Here is a 19,426-nt window from a genome sequence, read left to right on the forward strand (position 1 = left end):
TTCAAAGAACATCTTTATTTCTGCCTTCATTTTGTTATGTACCCAGTAGTCATTCAGGAGCAGGTTGTTCAGTTTCCATGTAGTTGAGTGGTTTTGATTGAGTTTCTTAGTCCTGAGTTCTAGTTTGATTGCACTGTGGTCTGAGAGACAGTTTGTTATAATTTCTGTTCTTGTACATTTGCTGAGGAGTGCTTTACTTCCAATTACGTGGTCAATTTTGGAGTAAGTATGATGTGGTGCTGCGAAGAATGTATATTCTGTTGATTTGGGGTGGAGAGTTCTATAGATGTCTATTAGGTCTGTTTGCTGCAGAGATGAGTTCAATTCCTGGATATCCTTGTTAACTTTCTGTCTCGTTGATCTGTCTAATGTTGACAGTGGAGTGTTGAAGTCTCCCATTATTATTGTATGGGAGTCTAAGTCTCTTTGTAAGTCTCTAAGGACTTGCTTTATGAATCTGGGTGCTCCTGTATTGGGTGCATATATATTTAGGATAGTTAGCTCTTCCTGTTGAATTGATCCCTTTACCATTATGTAATGGCCTTCTTTGTCTCTTTTGATCTTTGATGGTTTAAAGTCTGTTTTATCAGAGACTAGTGTTGCAACCCCTGCTTTTTTTTGTTCTCCATTTGCTTGGTAAATCTTCCTCCATCCCTTTATTTTGAGCCTATGTATGTCTCTGCGTGTGAGATGGGTCTCCTGAATACAGCAGACTGATGGGTCTTGACTCTTTAACTAGTTTGCCAGTCTGTGTCTTTTAATTGGAGCATTTAGTCCATTTACACTTAAGGTTAATATTGTTATGTGTGAACTTGATCCTGCCATTATGATATTTTGCTTGTTAGTTGATGCAGTTTCTTCCTAGCCTCGATGGTCTTTACATTTTGGCATGTTTTTGCAATGGCTGGTACCAGTTGTTCCTTTCCATGTTTAGTGCTTCCTTCAGGGTCTCTTGTAAGGCAGGCCTAGTGGTGACAAAATCTCTAAGCATTTGCTTATCTGTAAAGGATTTTATTTCTCCTTCACTTATGAAACTTAGTTTGGCTGGATATAAAATTCTGGGTTGAAAATTCTTTCCTTTAAGAATGTTGAATATTGGCCCCCACTCTCTTCTGGCTTGTAGAGTTTCTGCCGAGAGATCTGCTGTTAGTCTGATGGGCTTCCCTTTGTGGGTAACCCGACCTTTCTCTCTGGCTGCCCTTAAGATTTTTTCCTTCGTTTCAACTTTGGTGAATCTGGCAATTATGTGTCTTGGAGTTGCTCTTCTCGAGGAGTATCTTTGTGGCGTTCTCTGTATTTCCTGGATTTGAATGTTGGCCTGCCCTACTAGGTTGGGGAAGTTCTCCTGGATGATATCCTGAAGAGTGTTTTCCAACTTGGTTCCATTTTCCCCCTCACTTTCAGGCACCCCAATCAGACGTAGATTTGGTCTTTTTACATAATCCCATACTTCTTGCAGGCTTTGTTCATTTCTTTTTCTTCTTTTTTCTTTTGGTTTCTCTTCTCGCTTCATTTCATTCATTTGATCCTCAATCGCTGATACTCTTTCTTCCAGTTGATCGAGTCGATTACTGAAGCTTGTGCATTTGTCACGTATTTCTCGTGTCATGGTTTTCATCTCTTTCATTTCGTTTAGGACCTTCTCTGCATTAATTACTCTAGCCATCAATTCTTCCACTTTTTTTTCAAGATTTTTAGTTTCTTTGCGCTGGGTACGTAATTCCTCCTTTAGCTCTGAGAAACTTGATGGACTGAAGCCTTCTTCTCTCATCTCGTCAAAGTCATTCTCCGTCCAGCTTTGATCCGTTGCTGGCGATGAGCTGCGCTCCTTTGCCGGGGGAGATGCGCTCTTATTTTTTGAATTTCCAGCTTTTCTGCCCTGCTTTTTCCCCATCTTTGTGGTTTTATCTGCCTCTGGTCTTTGATGATGGTGATATACGGATGGGGTTTTGGTGTGGGTGTCCTTCCTGTTTGATAGTTTTCCTTCTAACAGTCAGGACCCTCAGCTGTAGGTCTGTTGGAGATTGCTTGAGGTCCACTCCAGACCCTGTTTGCCTGGGTATCAGCAGCAGAGGCTGCAGAAGATAGAATATTTCTGAACAGCGAGTGTGCCTGTCTGATTCTTGCTTTGGAAGCTTCCTCTCAGGGGTGTACTCCTCCTTGTGAGGTGTGGGGTGTCAGACTGCCCCTAGTGGGGGATGTCTCCCAGTTAGGCTACTCAGGGGTCAGGGACCCACTTGAGCAGGGAGTCTGTCCCTTCTCAGATCTCAACCTCCGTGTTGGGAGATCCACTGCTCTCTTCAAAGCTGTCAGACAGAGTCGTTTGCATCTGCAGAGGTGTCTGCTGCGTTTGTTATGTTTACTGTGCCTTGTCCCCAGAGGTGGAGTCTACAGAGACAGGCAGGTTTCCTTGAGCTGCTGTGAGCTCCACCCAGTTTGAGCTTCCCAGCAGCTTTGTTTACCTACTTAAGCCTCAGCAATGGCAGGCGCCCCTCCCCAAGCCTCGCTGCTGCCTTGCCGGTAGATCACAGACTGCTGCGCTAGCAATGAGGGAGGCTCCCTGGGTGTGGGACCCTCCCGGCCAGGTGTGGGATATGATCTCCTGGTGTGCCTGTTTGCTTAAAGCGCAGTATTGGGGTGGGAGTTACCCGATTTTCCAGGTGTTGTGTGTCTCAGTTCCCCTGGCTAGGCAAAGGGACTCCCTTCCCCCTTGCGCTTCCCAGGTGAGGCAATGCCTCGCCCTGCTTCAGCTCTCGCTGGTCGGGCTGCAGCAGCTGACCAGCACCGATTGTCCGGCACTACCCAGTGAGATGAACCCAGTACCTCAGTTGAAAATGCAGAAATCACCGGTCTTCTGTGTCGCTCGCGATGGGAGTTGGAGACTGGAGCTGCTCCTATTCGGCCATCTTGCTCTGCCCCATGTGCCACATTTTCTTAATCCAGTCTGTCATTGATGGACATTTGGGTTGGTTCCAAGTCTTTGCTATTGTGAATAGTGCCACAATAAACATATGTGTGCATGTGTCTTTATAGCAGCATGATTTATAATCCTTTGGGTATATATCCAGTAATGGGATGGCTAGATCAAATGGTATTTCTAGTTCTAGAACCTTGAGGAATCGCCACACTGTCTTCCACAATGTTGAACTAGTTTACAGTCCCACCAACAGTGTAAAAGTGTTCCTAATTCTCCACATCCTCTCTAGCACCTGTTGTTCCCTGACTTTTTAAGGATCGTCATTCTAACTGGTGTGAGATGGTATCTCATTGTGGTTTTGATTTGCATTTCTCTGATGACCAGTGATGATGAGCATTTTTTCGTGTATCTGTTGGCTGCAAAAATGTCTTCTTTTGAGAAATGTCTGTTCATATCCTTTGCCCACTTTTTGATGGTTTTTTTTTTTGTTTTGTTTTGTTTTTTTTTTTATAAATTTGTTTGTGGTCTTTGTAGGTTCCGGATATTAGCCCTTTGTCAGATGAGTAGATTGCAAAAATTTTCTCCCATTCTGTAGGTTGCCTGTTCACTCTGATGGCAGTTTCTCTTGCTATGCAGAAGCCCTTTAGTTTAATTATATCCCATTCGTCAATTTTGGCTTTTGTTGCCATTGCTTTTGGTGTTTTAGACATGAAGTCCTTGCCCATGCCAATGTCCTGAATGGTATTGCCTAGGTTTTCTTCTAGAGTTTTTATGGTTTTAGGTCTAACATTTAAGTCTCTAATCCATCTTGAATTAATTTTTGTACAAGGTGTAAGGAAGGGATCCAGTTTTAGCTTTCTACATATGGCTAGCCAGTTTTCCCAGCACCACTTATTAAATAGGGAATCCTTTCCCTGTTTCTTGTTTTTGTCAGGTTTGTAAAAGATCAGATGGTTGTAGATGTGTGGTATTATTTCTGAGGGCTCTGTTCTGTTCCATTGGTCTATATCTCTGTTTTGGTACTAGTACCATGCTGTTTTGGTTACAGTAGCCTTGTAGTATAGTTTGAAGTCAGGTAGCGTGATGCCTCCAGCTTTGTTCTTTTGGCTTAGGATTGTCTTGGCAATGTGGGCTCTTTTTGGTTCCATATGAACTTTAAAGTAGTTTTTTTCCAATTCTGTGAAGACAGTCATTGGTAGCTTAATGGGGATGGCATTGACTCTATAAATTACTTTGGGCAGTATGGCCATTTTCACGATATTGATTCTTCCTATCCATGAGCGTGGAAGGTTCTTCCATTTGTTTGTGTCCTCTTTTATTTTATTGAGCAGTGGTTTGTAGTTCTCCTTGAAGAGGTCCTTCACATCCCTTGTAAGTTGGATTCCTAGGTATTTTATTCTTTTTGAAGCAATTGTGAATGGGAGTTCACTCATGATTTGGCTCTCTGTTTGTCTGTTACTGGTGTATAAGAATGCTAGTGACTTTTGCACATTGATTTTGTATCCTGATACTTTGCTGAAGTTGCTTATCAGCTTAAGGAGACTTTGGGCTGAGATGATGGGGTTTTCTAAATATACAATCATGTCATCTGCAAACAGGGACTATTTGACTTCCTCTTTTTCTAATTGAATACCCTTTATTTCTTTCTCTTGCTTGATTGCCCTGGGCAGAACTTCCAACACTATGTTGAATAGGAGTGGTGAGAGAGGGCATCCCTCTCTTGTGCCAGTTTTCAAGGGCAATGCTTCCAGTTTTTGCCCATTCTGTATGATATTGGCTGTGGGTTTGTCATAAATAGCTCTTATTATTTTGAGGTATGTTCCATCAATACCGAATTTATTGAGAGTTTTTATCATGAAGGGCTGTTGAATTTTGTCCAAGACCTTTTCTGCATCTATTGAGATAATCATGTGGGTTCTGTCTTTGGTTCTGTTTACATGCTGGATTACATTTATTGATTTGTGTACGTATCTGCTCTTCTCTTCATTTATTGGACATATTCTTACCCCAGGATGCTGACAACTTCGTGTTCTTTAAATTTACCAGTTTACAAAGGATGTTAAATGATACTTGCCAGCTCAGCTGTAATGAGTAACCTCATTTCTGGTGACACTGGTAAGGAGAGAAACTGTAAAAATGACAACTGCATTCTCAGGACCTTTCAGAAAATCCTCATTTCTTCACAACTGGGCAGAAAATTCAGCACTTATCCTCCCCTACTCTGTTCCTCAGCCTTAGGGGAACTCAGTTAGGAGAGTGGAAATATCTTGTGGTTTTTCTTCTGAATTATCTGCCTGAAGGCTTTGTTTGATTATGTGTGGGGTTTTGTCTTTCACCTCTATGTTATTTTGATTTTCCGAACAACACCCACATGCTGCTTCTGGAAAAATGATGGTTGTTCGATTTGAAGCAATTATGTAAACAGATGTCCTAACTTCCCTGTCCATTTAAACATGCTTAGAAGCTGTGGTGCATTTTGAAAAGGTTTATAAAGCCATCTGTTGAGTTGTCTCAGACCTAAATAAAACTGCATTATAACATTTGAACTTTCTGTGCCTCGTACCCTTGTTAAGAAATGTCTAATTGCCTTATGTCTCAAAACAAGACTTCATTAGACCCATGTTTTTAAAGTTAAAAAGCAGAGGATTACAAGGAAAATGCAATTTGCAATTTGTGGGCCAGGTTTCAAATTTTGTTTTTCTTTATAAAAAGTCTAGCCCATGTTCCCTTGAAACAATGCCTAATAGCTCACATTTATTGATCTAGGCACTAAGATCTTATTGATTCATTTAATCCTCACAGCAGTCCAATGAGATAAGTATTATGATGAGCCCATTTTTCAGATGATGAAACTGAGACACAGAGAAGTTAAATAACTTGCTCAAGGTCTGGAATTCTCATTAGCAATGGGATTTTCAATTCAAAAATCAAAAACAGGAAAAGAAGAGAGACTTTAGAAGATTTAAGTTCTTTCCCTGTATTTATGCATTTTATCTTTACAATAACACAATGATATAGGTCTATGAATTGGCCCTATTTCTATTTATGTGTATTTCTCTTAAAAAAGAAGGCCAAGCAATGGAATTACAGCTATAATGGGAAGCCAAAACAAAACAAAACAAAACAAAAAATCACCTTTAGAAGATGAAAACATTAAGAGAAAGGCTAAATGAATTTTTGGGGTATATTTTTCTATAATTTCAAAATTCAGATAATTTCAGTAGGACATTCTTTTCTATTTTGGGGAGACAATAAATATACATATTTATTTTATTTTTAATTGACAAATATAATTGCATATAATTATAGGGGATAAAGTGATATTTTGATACATATATACATCATGTAACAATCAAATCAGAGTAATCAACATGTCTAAAGTTGGAAACATTTCTTTTGAAGAAAGATGGTTTTGGGTTATGCAGTTAGGCCCTTTCAGAGGAGGCCTATGGCTGCTCTGTTCTCCGCTAGACTGTTAATGCCCCAAGGCCAGGACCCGCACCAAAGGAAAGAATTAGGCAATGAGGCTTCAAACCCTGGTTTTGTCCCTTATGTAATCTAGGTATGTTATTTGGCAATGGGGCCCCCTTAATTTATTCTCTGTAAAATGGGCGTAAACTCACAGGATTGTTGTGAGAATTATAAGGCGTGGTACCCACAGGGATATCTGACACTTTATGTGTTTACTCAATTGGGTCACTCTATTACCATCTTCCTGAGTTCTGTAGGAATGCCCTTTGCCCACTATTTATTAAATCTGATAGTGAGTGCCTATGGAGTTCCAGCCACCATGCCACATGCTTTCCATGCCTTATCATCCCAACCCCTCCCTATTCAAAATGTGGTTCAGGGACCAGCAGCAGCAGCATCGCCCAGAATGTGATGCCTTTCTCCTGATGTAAGCAATCAGAATCTGTATTTTTTTTTTTTTTTTGAGGCGGAGTCTCGCTCTGTCGCCCAGGCTGGAGTGCAGTGGCCGGATCTCAGCTCACTGCAAGCTCCGCCTCCCGGGTTCCCGCCATTCTCCTGCCTCAGCCTCCCGAGTAGCTGGGACTACAGGCGCCGCCACCACGCCCGGCTAATTTTTTTTGTATTTTTAGTGGAGACGGGGTTTCATTGTGTTAGCCAGGATGGTCTCGATCTCCTGACCTCGTGATCCGCCCATCTCGGCCTCCCAAAGTGCTGGGATTACAGGCTTGAGCCACCGCGCCCGGCCAGGATCTGTATTTATAACAAGAGCCCCAGATGGTTTGCCTAAATGTTAAAGTTTTAGGAGTATTGGTCTGAGCCTCATAGCTATGCTACAGGTTAATAATGATAATTGTACATTTCCCAGATATGTGAAGGCCAGAGGTGAAGTTATTTGTTCTCGGCTACACAGTCCTGAAATTTGCATTCAGATATGGCTGGTTCCTAAGTCTCACTATGCAACCTACACCCTTAACCCAATGCTGACACCTAATGTTTGCCAAGGAATCTAGGAAGACTTGGCTGTTTCATAGCAGTCTTTGGTGGGATCATGCCAACTCGAAGGAACCGAAACTGGACTCAAGCTCCTGGGGTCAGTGACGGGTTACCTGGCTACTCTCTCACTCTGCCTCCTTCCCCCTACTTTTTCCAGTTTGCTGTCCTTGTTTCTCAAGCCCTTACTTAAACTTGATGACAGATGGTTTCTAATTCTCTCTCCTTAGGGTCCAGTTAGCTCTTCCTCTGTCCAAGGCAAATCCTCCTTTCTAGCACTTGCTTCTTTCCACTCCATTCCCATCTTTCCAAGCCAAGAGACTCCCCCAACTCAGTCCCAGAGATCAACATTATCCCATGGCTTCTGGCAGCTTAGTACAACAGCTGATGCATTGACTTTAACCCACAGGGTTAAGTTTGAGTCAGGGATCATGGGGAGGTTTTTTAAATATTGAGAGTTGAAGTTTGAGAGTCATCCTTGTACTCCTTGAGAAATGTCTTTCTGTCTATCAAACAAAAAAGGATGTTAATATAACCCCCTTTGCCATATCCTCTCCCCTCAACATACTCCTCTTTTTAGTACACAACTAGTCCCAACAAACCACAACTGGACATTTAGGAATGAAGTTGGTTGAGAGAATTGCTGTAGGTGCTGATTCAAACTATAGTAACCTCAAGCAGACCTCTTGGTTTATGTTAAAGATACTCTACTGATATTTCCTTCTCTGGTGTTGATGGGACTTTGTAGTAGGAATCATACACAGTTTTCTCCTCTCCTCCATGTTATCTCTCTGCGAACTTTCTCAGGAAGTATCTTGTCTATTTTATCAGTGACAAGGACCATGCTGGCAAGTCCAAAGTCAAAGTAATTAAATGTTTATTAATAACAACTAGGTACAGATGAATCTATACTGAATCATAGCTTTCCTGTGGACTTTTATCATGCTTTTGTTCCCACAATTTTGTTTTTGCAAGAACAGTACAAATTTTAAACATGATCATAAAATTACTGTTAGTTAGAAAAGTTTTTAAAAAGATAAGTGTTCAAATTCAGTTGAATCTGATAGTTTTCCAGCAAATATTAATAGAATAAAGATAGAAGAGTTATGTGTTCTGAGCTGCTCAAAGTGGAAAAGTTGGCACATTGTCCTGATCAAGAAGCAAATAGAGAAGGTAGTAACCTAGGACCAGGCTGTGTTGGAAAAGGGAGAGAACTCAGGGGCATTGACTCTTTCCCTAACACTCTGTTGCTGAGGAAACTGAAGCCAGAGGTTTATCCAAGGCTACATAGCCAATTATGGCAGATGAAGGACTAGGACCCAGGTTCCTGACCTCTAATCTGTTAGTGCTGCACAGAAGTTTCTCTATGAACCATCTCTAAGACAAATGAGAACGAATTTCCACAGACTTGGGGGAATGTTCAAATTTGTTTGAAGTCTTTCATACTACTTTTAAAAGTCACCGAAATTTTGCACTTGATAATATACTTCACCCATGTGAAGTAAATTTTGCATTTTATAATATACTTCACCCATGTTTCCTGTGCTTAAAAAATAATGTACACTAATTTAGCATTTCCCTACAACTGTTGGAGTAAAATTGATGCACCCAGAGTTATCACAGCCTCTTCATATCTCCTGGCACATTGCCATGGATTCTGGGTTCAGAAGCCTTCCAGATTGTCTTGTGTGATTTCCAGTAGGCTAGCAATGTGTCATATTCCTGCCTACACTGTTTTCTCAGTCCTTAGTGATTAATTAGGTCCATTTGGCTTGGTCAGTACTCAGATCTGATAATCATGTGAAGTAGATCTGAGTGTTGAATGTTGGCAGCACGGCACTCACTTTCCATGCCAGCTTTCTCCACGTGGCAAGGAGTTCCACAGATGTGCGCCACGCAGCTGCAGGCTGGAGGTGGGTGTACGCTAAACTGTGGGAGCAAGAACATTGAGCAGAATTCCAGAGATAAGCACAGTCCGCTTCTGGGCCTTTGTACATGCTGTTCCTTCACACTAGAATGCATTTCCCTGCCTTTTTGCCAGTTAAGTATCTGACTTATTATCTCAGAAGTGTCAGATGCCATAATTTTCATTAGGTTCCCTCTGTTCCTTTCCCTCAGAATGAATCTCCTCTTCCTGTGCTCCTAAAATATATTATTGGAGCTCTTTCTTGTCTGAAAATCATTTATCTATCTTTCTACTTGGATTTTAATCTCTTTGAAGATGCCGCCATGTCATCTTTGTATCTCCAAATGGCTTGTTAATGCTTTCATGTAGTATCTGTTTCATCAGTCTTGATTAATTTGGATTTCTAAGTTAGGAAAAAGCCTAATTTAAGGTTACTTTGGCCATATGAGGAACAAGAGAGGATGCTTTTTGCTTTTATTCTTAGGAGACTTACGACTGTTCCCATGGTTTTTTGTGTTACGTTAGCATAAACATTGAACTCTTCATATTTCATTTCCCACTAGGATTTTTTCTTCAAGTAAGCTGACTCTGAAAAACAATGTTTGGGATACACATTATCGTTTGTTAGAAAAGTTTTTAAAAGATAGGTGTTCCTGAACAGCAAGAGTGAAGAGCTCTGTAATGTTAAGAAAATTTATTTGCAAATTAACCCTTGACTATTTATCTTGCTGAGGTCTAGCCTAACATCTTCATATCCTCAGCATCTAACATCTTCACATCCTCAGCATGTTGCTACCTGGAGGACGGCCCAGAGCCTGCTTGCTCCTGCCCAGACAGATGAAGGAGGAGAAGCTGACCCTCAGTGGGGCTCTTTTCCACACGCTTTGGCAGAGAGTAGATACAAAGATGGACATGACTAAGCTCAGGCATCCACCTCTTTGGAAACCACACCTCAAATCCTGAGAGAAGCATTCTGAAAGCATTTCTAGTTTCATCATGAGTTTGACATTCTGCAAATTGTCTGTATAAGTCAGGGCAGGTTAACTGTGAAACCATTCTTTTCCAAGTCTCAGTGTCTTAACATAATAAGTGGTTATTTCTGCCACCTGTCATAAGTGGATATGGACCCTTGCATATGTTTGTGTGGGAGAAGGCATGTTTTGCGGCATGCCACTGTTTTGGGATGTGGGCTGCTTCTGTCAGTGGCCCCATTATACCCTAGGGCCTCAAAGCCTTTTTCTGGATCCTCTACACCTGACTGGCAGATGAGGGGAGAGGGAGTAATGGAGTACAGTGCATGCACTGGAAATGACATACGTCACTTCCACCTGCATCCCATTGGCTAGACCCCAGTCAGTAGGCACCACCTAACTGCAAGAGGGGTTGGGAAATATAGTCCATCTGTGCCCTAGGAAGAAGAAGGAAGGGGTTTGCTGATCATCTAACTAGTTAACCCATAGACTTTGTTGGATTTATTGTTAATATTTCACTTTTAAGCATTGTTATTAGTTGTTAAATTGATCATAATTGAAAAGGCTAAGTAAAGGATGCAAACTAAGTAAAGGAGATAAATTTGTATCTCTATAAAGCCTTCCCTGATCCCTCTTCACTCTTACATTCTGGTTGTGATATGTCTAGCTCTGACCACCAGGAATTCTCTAGAGGGGATTCCCACATGGCATCTACTGTTTCCATTCTCATGGTGTTTGACATTTATGACTGCCCCTTTGAAGAGTCTGCCACTTGGGTCAATAGCTCCCATCACACTGCATCCTGTGAACAATTAATAAAGATTTATGAAGTTTACAAATGATTTAATGTTGTCTCCTTATTCCCATTCCGATGCATGATGTTGGCTGAGTTTTACACATATTGGGAGCCTGAAGACCCACAATACACATAGCCCACACCAATGACAGCCAACCTCCAGGTTAGAACTAGGGAACTAAATAGCAATAAATAACTGGAATGTATAATGCTGAGTTATTTGTGCATGTATTTATATAATTATATATCCTTTAAATCATATTCATGTTTTTCTCATCTGAACGAGAAGACACATGAAAAAGATGGCCTGAAGTTACTCCAGCTAATCATAAATTTTTTTGTGTGTGTGTGTGTGTTTGGATTAGATGGATGGAACCAACAGATTTTACTTGTTCATCTGGGAGACAGAGCACCAGCAGGATGTGGAGCATGTGGCTCGCTGCATTCTCTGCTATGGTAAGCCAGGAAAGCCTTTAGAACAGGATTAATTCACTGGTGGCCACAGGCTAGCTCTGCTCAGCAGATGTGTCTTTACTTGGCATGTGCAGGGTTTTAAAATCTAGAGAATTTCCTATGAAGTCTGGATTTCTGGTTTTTCTTAGGAAGTCAGACTTGTCTTGAGGGTCACGGACACTGCATTCCCATTAGGCACAGTCAGCAGAGCTGAGTTGGGCCTGACCTCTCTTAATGGGGTGAGGAGTCTCACAGTCCTCACCCCACCCTATCTTACTTCTGGCATGCTCTGCTCATTTATCTGTCCTGCTAGCTGCTGGGGTCAGCTGGGCTTGTGGTTCCTGCCTTAGTGCACCTTATTGTGATGGGCAGGCCACTGAACTAAGAATTAAGAGTGATGGGTTCTAGGCCTGGAACCACCATTGACCAGCAGTGGGATACTGGCCAGTCATCCAGTTTGTCTTGGTTCCCAAGCCCCATTGCTATATCCCACACCAACCTGTGCTGGAGAGAAGTTTCTGCTGAAATGCATGCATGCCCACATGTGAAGAGCTCCTGTCCACATCCATTTTACCCAGCATCAGAGTGGGTGAACTTGAGGGGATGTCATGGTTTTCTCTCCTTGATCCACACTAAGCCTAGTACTACCACAAGATACCCAGCTATGACAACTTGGTCAAGTCAAGTGTAGTAACTGCCATTTGTGCGTGTGTCACAAGTGATGCACTGCTTTCACATCCATCATCTAATCTGACATATTGCTTTTTCGGGCCTCAGTTCCCTGTCCTCTAGAAACCTAAACCTAGCTAGTGTTCATCAAGGTTTTATTATGCATTGGGCATTGTTTTGAACACTTACATATATATGAACTCAGTTTTTCTTTTAAACTTCATAAACAACCTCAAAAGGAAGTACTATTATTATTGTCATCATTACCTCCATGAGTCAAATGAGAAAACTGAGGTTCTGGGGAGACTAAGTAATTTACCCAAGGTCACATGCTGAGTAAAGCAATAGACCCGGACTGAACCAGGTAGCCAGGTTGCTGAACTCTTGACTATTACCCCTGTGCTTTGATAATGACTGAATTAGGAGTTTTTAACCTTTCTTGGTATCATAGATCCCTTCTGTATCTTGTCAAACCTATGCTCTCCTTAGAATAATGTTTTTCAATGCATAAAATAAAAAACAGGATTACAAAGGAAAATGATTACATTGAAATTATCAAGATACTTAAAAATTTTGATATAGTAATATATATACTTTTAAAAGTTTTATTTTTAATTGACAAATAATAATTATATAAATTTATGGGGCACAGTGATGTTTCAATGCATGTATACATTGTCGAATGATCAAATCAGGCCAATTAATGTAACAATTGCTTCAAATACTTATCATTTGTGTATGGTGAATATGTTTAAAATCTACCTTTTAAAGCTATTTTGAAATATACAATACATTATTATTGACTATAATACCATGCTGTGCAACAGACCACCAGAACCTATCCTTCTGTCTAACTTAAACTTTGTACCCTTGACTAATGTACCTCCTTTCCCCATTCACCTTCCTCCCCCGCTCCCTGCACTCTATTTCTATGAGTTTGAACTTTTTACATTCCACATACAAGTGAGATCATGCAATATTTGTCTTCCTGTACCCGGCTTATTTCACTTAGCATAATGTCCTCTACATCACAAATGTGATCCACATCACAAATGACAGAATTTCCTGTTTTTTTAAAAGGCTGAATAGTACTCTGTTGTGTATATATACCACATTCTTAACCCATTTGTCATGTGCTTCTTTATTAGCATTTTAAACGATAAGATCTAGCAGGTCTAATAACTATTATTTCAGAGTATTAGTGAGTTCAAATAATATTGAGCCATTTGCAACCACTGATAAGGAAATCAGTGATTTCTATTGGTGTCGGAATCACTAGTATTATAGTTGCTTGTTGTCTTTATGCACAGTGAAAAGAAATGTTAAATTTCATTTCAATAGAGGTAGTGAAAATAAAGATGTAATTTTTTCCCATCCTCATTCACGGACACCTTGGGGGACTGTGGTTCCCAGGTTAAGAACACCTGCCCCCGCCAGTTCTAAATGAAAGATTTTGCCCCAGCAGTGGGTCCCTAACACCATTGTTCATCAGAATACCTGCGTACACTTCAATGATAGATTCTGAACTCCCTCCCAGCACTACCAAACCAGCATCTTGGCATGGCTAGAGCCTGGGAATCTACAGTAAAAAAAAGAAAAAAAAATTCTACATGCCATTTTAATGCTGAACCAGCTTGAGAGCTCTAAGACTACACTATTAGCTTCTCATTTAAAATTGGCAATGTTTGATCTTTTTTTCTTAACCTTAAAAAAAAGGCACTTTCATGTGGTTGTTAAGGTCTCTTCCAGCTCTAGCAATCAATGTTTTTTTATGTGGTTTCCCACTACTCTTGATTTATCTATTGTTAGATTATAATCTATTATTAGATTACAATTATTTTCTGGAGGAGGAAATAGAGGTGATGTCTGTGAACACAGAGACTGGGAAGCCATGTGGCCTAGTGGTTGAAAATATTTAGTGTGCAATCGATCTCAATTCTTCTTACGAGAAATGAGCTCATTTACAGTGCCCAGTGGCTTGCCACGTCACCACAATGCCGGGAAGATAGTGCTCAGAGACAGCTGTCCTTATTGAGGGTCTGGAACTGTGTTTTGCATGGAAAAGAAGGGGATGCGTGGTTTAACTCCGGCCTCTCCCTGCACTTCCTTCCTAGACAAATGCAGACCAGATCCAGAATGCCCGGCTGGCGCGCCGGGGCCCCAGGAGATGGACGTGGATTTGGTGTTCCTGGTGGACAGCTCCTATGGAGTGGATGCCGACGTGTACCGCGGGTCTTTGAGTCTAGTGGATGCCACGCTAGAAGACCTGGAGGTGGCTGAGCAGCCCAGCGCGTCCCACCGTGGGGCGCGCGTGGCCCTGGTGATGCACACGACACCCAACTTCTGGCCGGGTGTGGGTCGCCGCCCTGTGCTCGAGGGCTTCCGCCTGACTACCTTTAGCAACCGGAAGCAGATGCAGAGACTTGTGCGCGAAGCTGCAGCCCACCCCTTGCAGGGAACGCCCGCCCTGGGCCACGCCCTGGAGTGGACGCTGGAGAATGTGCTCCTGGCAGCCCCTCTGCCGCGGAGGGCACAAGTCCTCTTCGCCATCGTGGCCAGCGAGACAAGTAGCTGGGACAGGGAGAAGCTATGGACTCTGTCCCTGGAGGCCAAATGCAAGGGCATCACTCTCTTTGTGCTGGCCTTGGGTCCGGGTGTGGGGACGCATGAGTTAGCCGAGTTAGCCGAGCTGGTCAGTGCCCCGTCTGAGCAGCATCTACTGCGCCTACAAGGGGTCTCGGAGCCAGAGGTTAACTACGCTCGGGGATTCACTCGGGCCTTCCTGACCCTCCTAAAAAGTGAGCAGTCCCCGGGTACTGGGGCACCTTGGGTGGAGTGGGGAGAGGAATTTACAGAGCCTGGCATTTGGGCATGCAGGTGCCTGTTGCACATTCACTATTGCCTAATGTTTGTAGCCCAGCATCCCTGGGAAGTGCCAGGGAGCACCCTATTTTCTGAAAAGCCTGCTCGATTATTGCCCTGACATTGTGTCAAGCCTAGTGATGGTTTCTTGTCCCGAACCTCTCATTTGGTGGCTGGGAGCCTCAGACTTCCACCTAACTTTTCAATTTTCCCATTTGTCAAAATGAGAATTGCAGTCTTTTCCCTAATTGTGAAGCCATATGTTCAGGGAGGGGCTTTGAAAGCACCAATATTGTACACATCTAAGGCATAGTTACTGCTATTACTATTTATTACTACAGTTTCCAATAGTATTTGACAGTGCTTCTTATTTTTACGTGTACGTGAATCTCCTGGGGATCTTGTTAAAATGTAGATTGTGATAAGGTAGGTCTGCATTGGAGACAAGAGTCTGCGTTTCTTATAAGCTTGAGAGTGATATCAATGATCCTAGTTTATTTGATGTTTATTTTAAAGTAGAGGTTCACATGGCAGTGTGGAGTCAGGGATTTTCAGGGACTCACTAGGAAGTAAGGGAGACAGGACAAAAGTCTAGGGTCTTCCATCTCAGGTTGGGTGGATGAAGCCAACCGTGAAGATTAAGGGGCAAGGGCTGTGCCAATGGGTCCTAGCCGGAATTCTTTCCCATTCCCCTGCTCCAGCATCCTCACCTCCAATTAGAACTCGTGGAATTGTTATTGTTTTTTCTCTTAGAACTAGATGAATTACAGTGGCTCAAGCCTGTAATCCCAGCACTTTGGGAGGCCGAGACAGGCGGATCACGAGGTCAGGAGATTGAGACCATCCTGCCTAACACGGTGAAACCCCGTCTCTACTAAAATACAAAAAACTAGCCAGGCGTGGTGGCGGGCACCTGTAGTCCCAGCTACTCAGGAGGCTGAGGCAGGAGAATGCCATGAACCCAGGAGGCTGAGCTTGCAGTGAGCTGAGAGCCGGCCACTGCACTCCAGCCTGGGCGACAGAGCAAGACTCTGTCTCAAAAAAAAAAAAAAAAAAAAAAAAAAAGAACTAGATGAATTAAATTTGTGGGCAGCCAAATATGTATCCCTAGCATGATAATGGAGATTTAGAATTGGGATGGTGAGGGTATTATCCTGGTCACATTGTTAATAGTTTGTCTTGGGTTTCATCCTCCTGTGCATAATTCAACTTATGTGCGGGGTGCTTTGCTGTAACATGTGAAGCCCCCTTGCCCTCCTTGCTGGGAGACATTCGTTTCTCAGTTTATAGGTGGTTGTGATAGCCCATTGGGAGCCCTGAGGGACATCTGTGCCTTCATCACTACAAGAATAAAGGAGTCTGATGGACATCTTAGAAGTACGAACACAGCATTTGTACCTCTCCAATTTGAGAGGTACAAAGATCAGTGAATTGGTTCCAGTCCTAGCTCTGCCACTAGTGAACTATGTGATCCTGGAAAAGTCAATGAATGTCTCTAAACCTTAGGTTTCTTACATGTGTAGGGAGTGGTAACAGAAGGCTGATGGCTTGGAGATTCTTTGAAGTAGAAGCAGCCTAAAGGAATCACTTTTCTAATCTGTTTTAATTTAATTTTATTTTTTATGTTGTATTATGTTAGATTGTATTTTGTATTTTGTTATTCTTTTAGGTTGGATTTTACTTTGCATTATTTACATAATAGGATACATTTTATGTTTTTATTTTGTTTTATTTGCTTTTACATTTATATTTATTTTATGCTTTATGTGAATATATTTTATGTCTTTTTGATTTTATGTCTTCCAGGATTAAAAAAATTAATGTTTTATTTGCTTTTATTTTTATATTGTTATGTTTTATTACATTGTTTTATTTGTTATATTTTATACTTTATTTTATTTGATTTTATATTTTGAATTTGATGTCTTTATGAATAATATTTTGTTTTATTTTATGTTTTATTTTAGAATTGTATATTATTTTATATTTGACTTGATTTTTTATTTTACTTTTAGGTGGGACAAACCAGTACCCATCCCCAGAACTCACCGAAGAATGTGGGGGCCTACACCGTGGGGACACTCTGCTGCAATTAGTCACGACTGTCAACAGGTGGGTTGAGGACAGGGTTGAGATTGGTCCATACTTCCGCCCCAAGGCAGAAGAGACTTTCTCCCTAAAGAAAGGTCACATGCAATGCTAGTTCTCAACTTGACCTAAACCACTGGGCCTGGGGTGCTCCTGGGTTTGACAGTTCTGATATGGATTGTCTTTCTTTTCTTTTCTTTTCTTTTCTTCAGACAGGGTTTTGCTCTGTTGCCTAGGCTGGAGTGCAGTGGCATAACCTCAGCTCACTGCAGCCTTGACCTCCCAGGCTCAAGCAATCCTCCTGCCTTAGCCTCTCAAGTCACTTAGACTACAGGCGTATGCCAACACACCCTGCTGGTTTTGTACTTTTGTAGGGATAGTTTCACTATGTTGCCAAGGCTGGTCTTGGCATTCTACCAATTTCTACCAATTTCCATTCTACCATATCACCCCAAGCTTGAATTTCATATCCCAGAGGTAAAAATAATAATGCTAAACATATCAGTCTGATTTTTCAAACATGTCTACAAAGCTAAGAAAATAGTTAATGCAATAACACAGTCATTAGGAAATGCCCACACATAAGGCTTACAAATCACAGAAATAACAATTGGGAGTTGAGCCTCTCAGTTCTTGAGATTTTTTCATGCAGTTTGACATGGATTGTTTCCATACAGGTTGCCCAGGCACCAGTTTGGTATGTCTGGCTTGGCTGATGATTTGGAAGCACTTGAAGCAACAGGCATTTTTCTAGAAGAGAAGAGAAAAGACATGACAACATCTATAACTCAGCAAGAAGTGCTTGAAAATTATGAAAATAACAAATATGACATTGAAGAAAATGAACAAGAAACACCAGCAAAACAAAAAGAAACTGGAAAAGAAATAAATGCAGGCACTACCTATGGTAAAAACCAAACTACTTTTTGGCCCTTAAGTTGGATTAATTTTTTTCATTTTTAACTTTTTCTTTAAAAAAAATCCTGTGCACTGTGTTAGCATGCAATTTTTTTTTTTATTCACTTTGCTTACAAATCCACAGGTTCATGTATGCAGCTAAAGAAAATAGCTTAAGAAGGCAAACAAAGGCTAACTTTCACCTGCTGTCAAACTGGAGCTGGATGGAAATTATTTCAGGGCATATTATAAAGGCACACTCTATGAAGGGTCTGCACTACCTTTGCGGAGAAGCAATGAGTTGTTGCAGAAGTGGTGAGGACACCCCTGACCTTGAAGTGCACCTACCTGGAGAAAAGCGCTACATTTTGGATACATCTAAAACAACTGTAGCTTCAGTTTTGGATTACAGCATGCAGTAATGCAAATGCCAAGTTCCTTTTTTTTTTTGAGGCGGAGTCTCACTCTGTCACCCAGGCTGGAGTGCAGTGGCATGATCTCGGTTCATTGCAACATCTGCCTCCCGGGTTCAAGCAATTCTCCTGCCTCAGCCTCCTGAGTAGCTGGGATTACAAGAGCCCAGCTAAGTGTGGCTAAGTTTTGTATTTTTAGTAGAGACGGGGTTTCACCATGTTGGCCAGGCTGGTCTCGAACTTCTCACCTCAGGTGATTCTCCCGCCTCAGCCTCCCAAAGTGCTGGGATTACTGGCATGAGCCACTGCACTCGGCCACCAAGTTACTTTTTATATGTGATCAACAAATTAAGCAGAACACTAACCACATGAGAAAGAGACACAGGAAAACTTCTCTGTGAAGTTTTGGAAAGTGATTCAAGATAGCTGAAAGAGTTTCTAGTGAGGGGTGTGGTTAGTCCTGGTGACTTTAAGGGAGAGATCATTTATCTGAGGTTTTGAATGTGCCTAGATGATTCTCCATCTGGGGCTACTAGCTAAGTGGCCATGGGAGTTATTTACTGTCTTGGTGACTCGGTTTTCTGCTCCGTAAAGTGGGGATTATATGAGTCCCTACACCTCATAGGGGTGAGAATACAACTTGATAATTCATGTGTTTGCCACATAGTATATATCCACACAAGTTAGTTGTTAAGATGCTGATGATACATGCAACCTTTCAGATTTCAAAGCAAACACATGTCCAAAATAAATAACAAAATTAGACAGACATAGGAATACCACCTCCTTAGGCTAGAATATTAAACACAGAAGAACTTACCTTGTTGGTTCTTATGTTTTCGGTATAGAATATCCTCAGGTAATCGTACTAAGGTAGTGATTTTCTGTCTTGACTGTACATTAGAGTCACCTGGGGATCTTTAACGATTGCCCTCAGCCCAAATCAGTCAATCTCTGGGTGTGGGACTTACCCAGTGATTCCCCTGAACAACC

At 41.7% G+C, this 19,426-nt stretch overlaps 1 protein-coding gene across 1 annotated transcript in view; it reads left to right on the forward strand.

Annotated features, from left to right (window-relative positions):
* The window catches only part of LOC102137568 (collagen alpha-4(VI) chain-like), a 106,230-nt gene that overhangs the window by 81,667 nt on the left and 5,137 nt on the right, over positions 1-19,426 (forward strand). Inside the window, exons 34-37 of the mRNA XM_005545728.4 lie at positions 11,417-11,507; positions 14,288-14,971; positions 17,051-17,147; positions 17,801-18,030. Of these exons, the coding sequence (XP_005545785.3) occupies positions 11,417-11,507; positions 14,288-14,971; positions 17,051-17,147; positions 17,801-18,030 (1,102 nt within the window). The remainder of the gene's footprint in view (positions 1-11,416; positions 11,508-14,287; positions 14,972-17,050; positions 17,148-17,800; positions 18,031-19,426) is intronic.

Source organism: Macaca fascicularis, chromosome 2 (genome assembly GCF_037993035.2).
Source record: "Macaca fascicularis isolate 582-1 chromosome 2, T2T-MFA8v1.1".
Taxonomy (NCBI): Eukaryota; Metazoa; Chordata; class Mammalia; order Primates; family Cercopithecidae; genus Macaca; species Macaca fascicularis.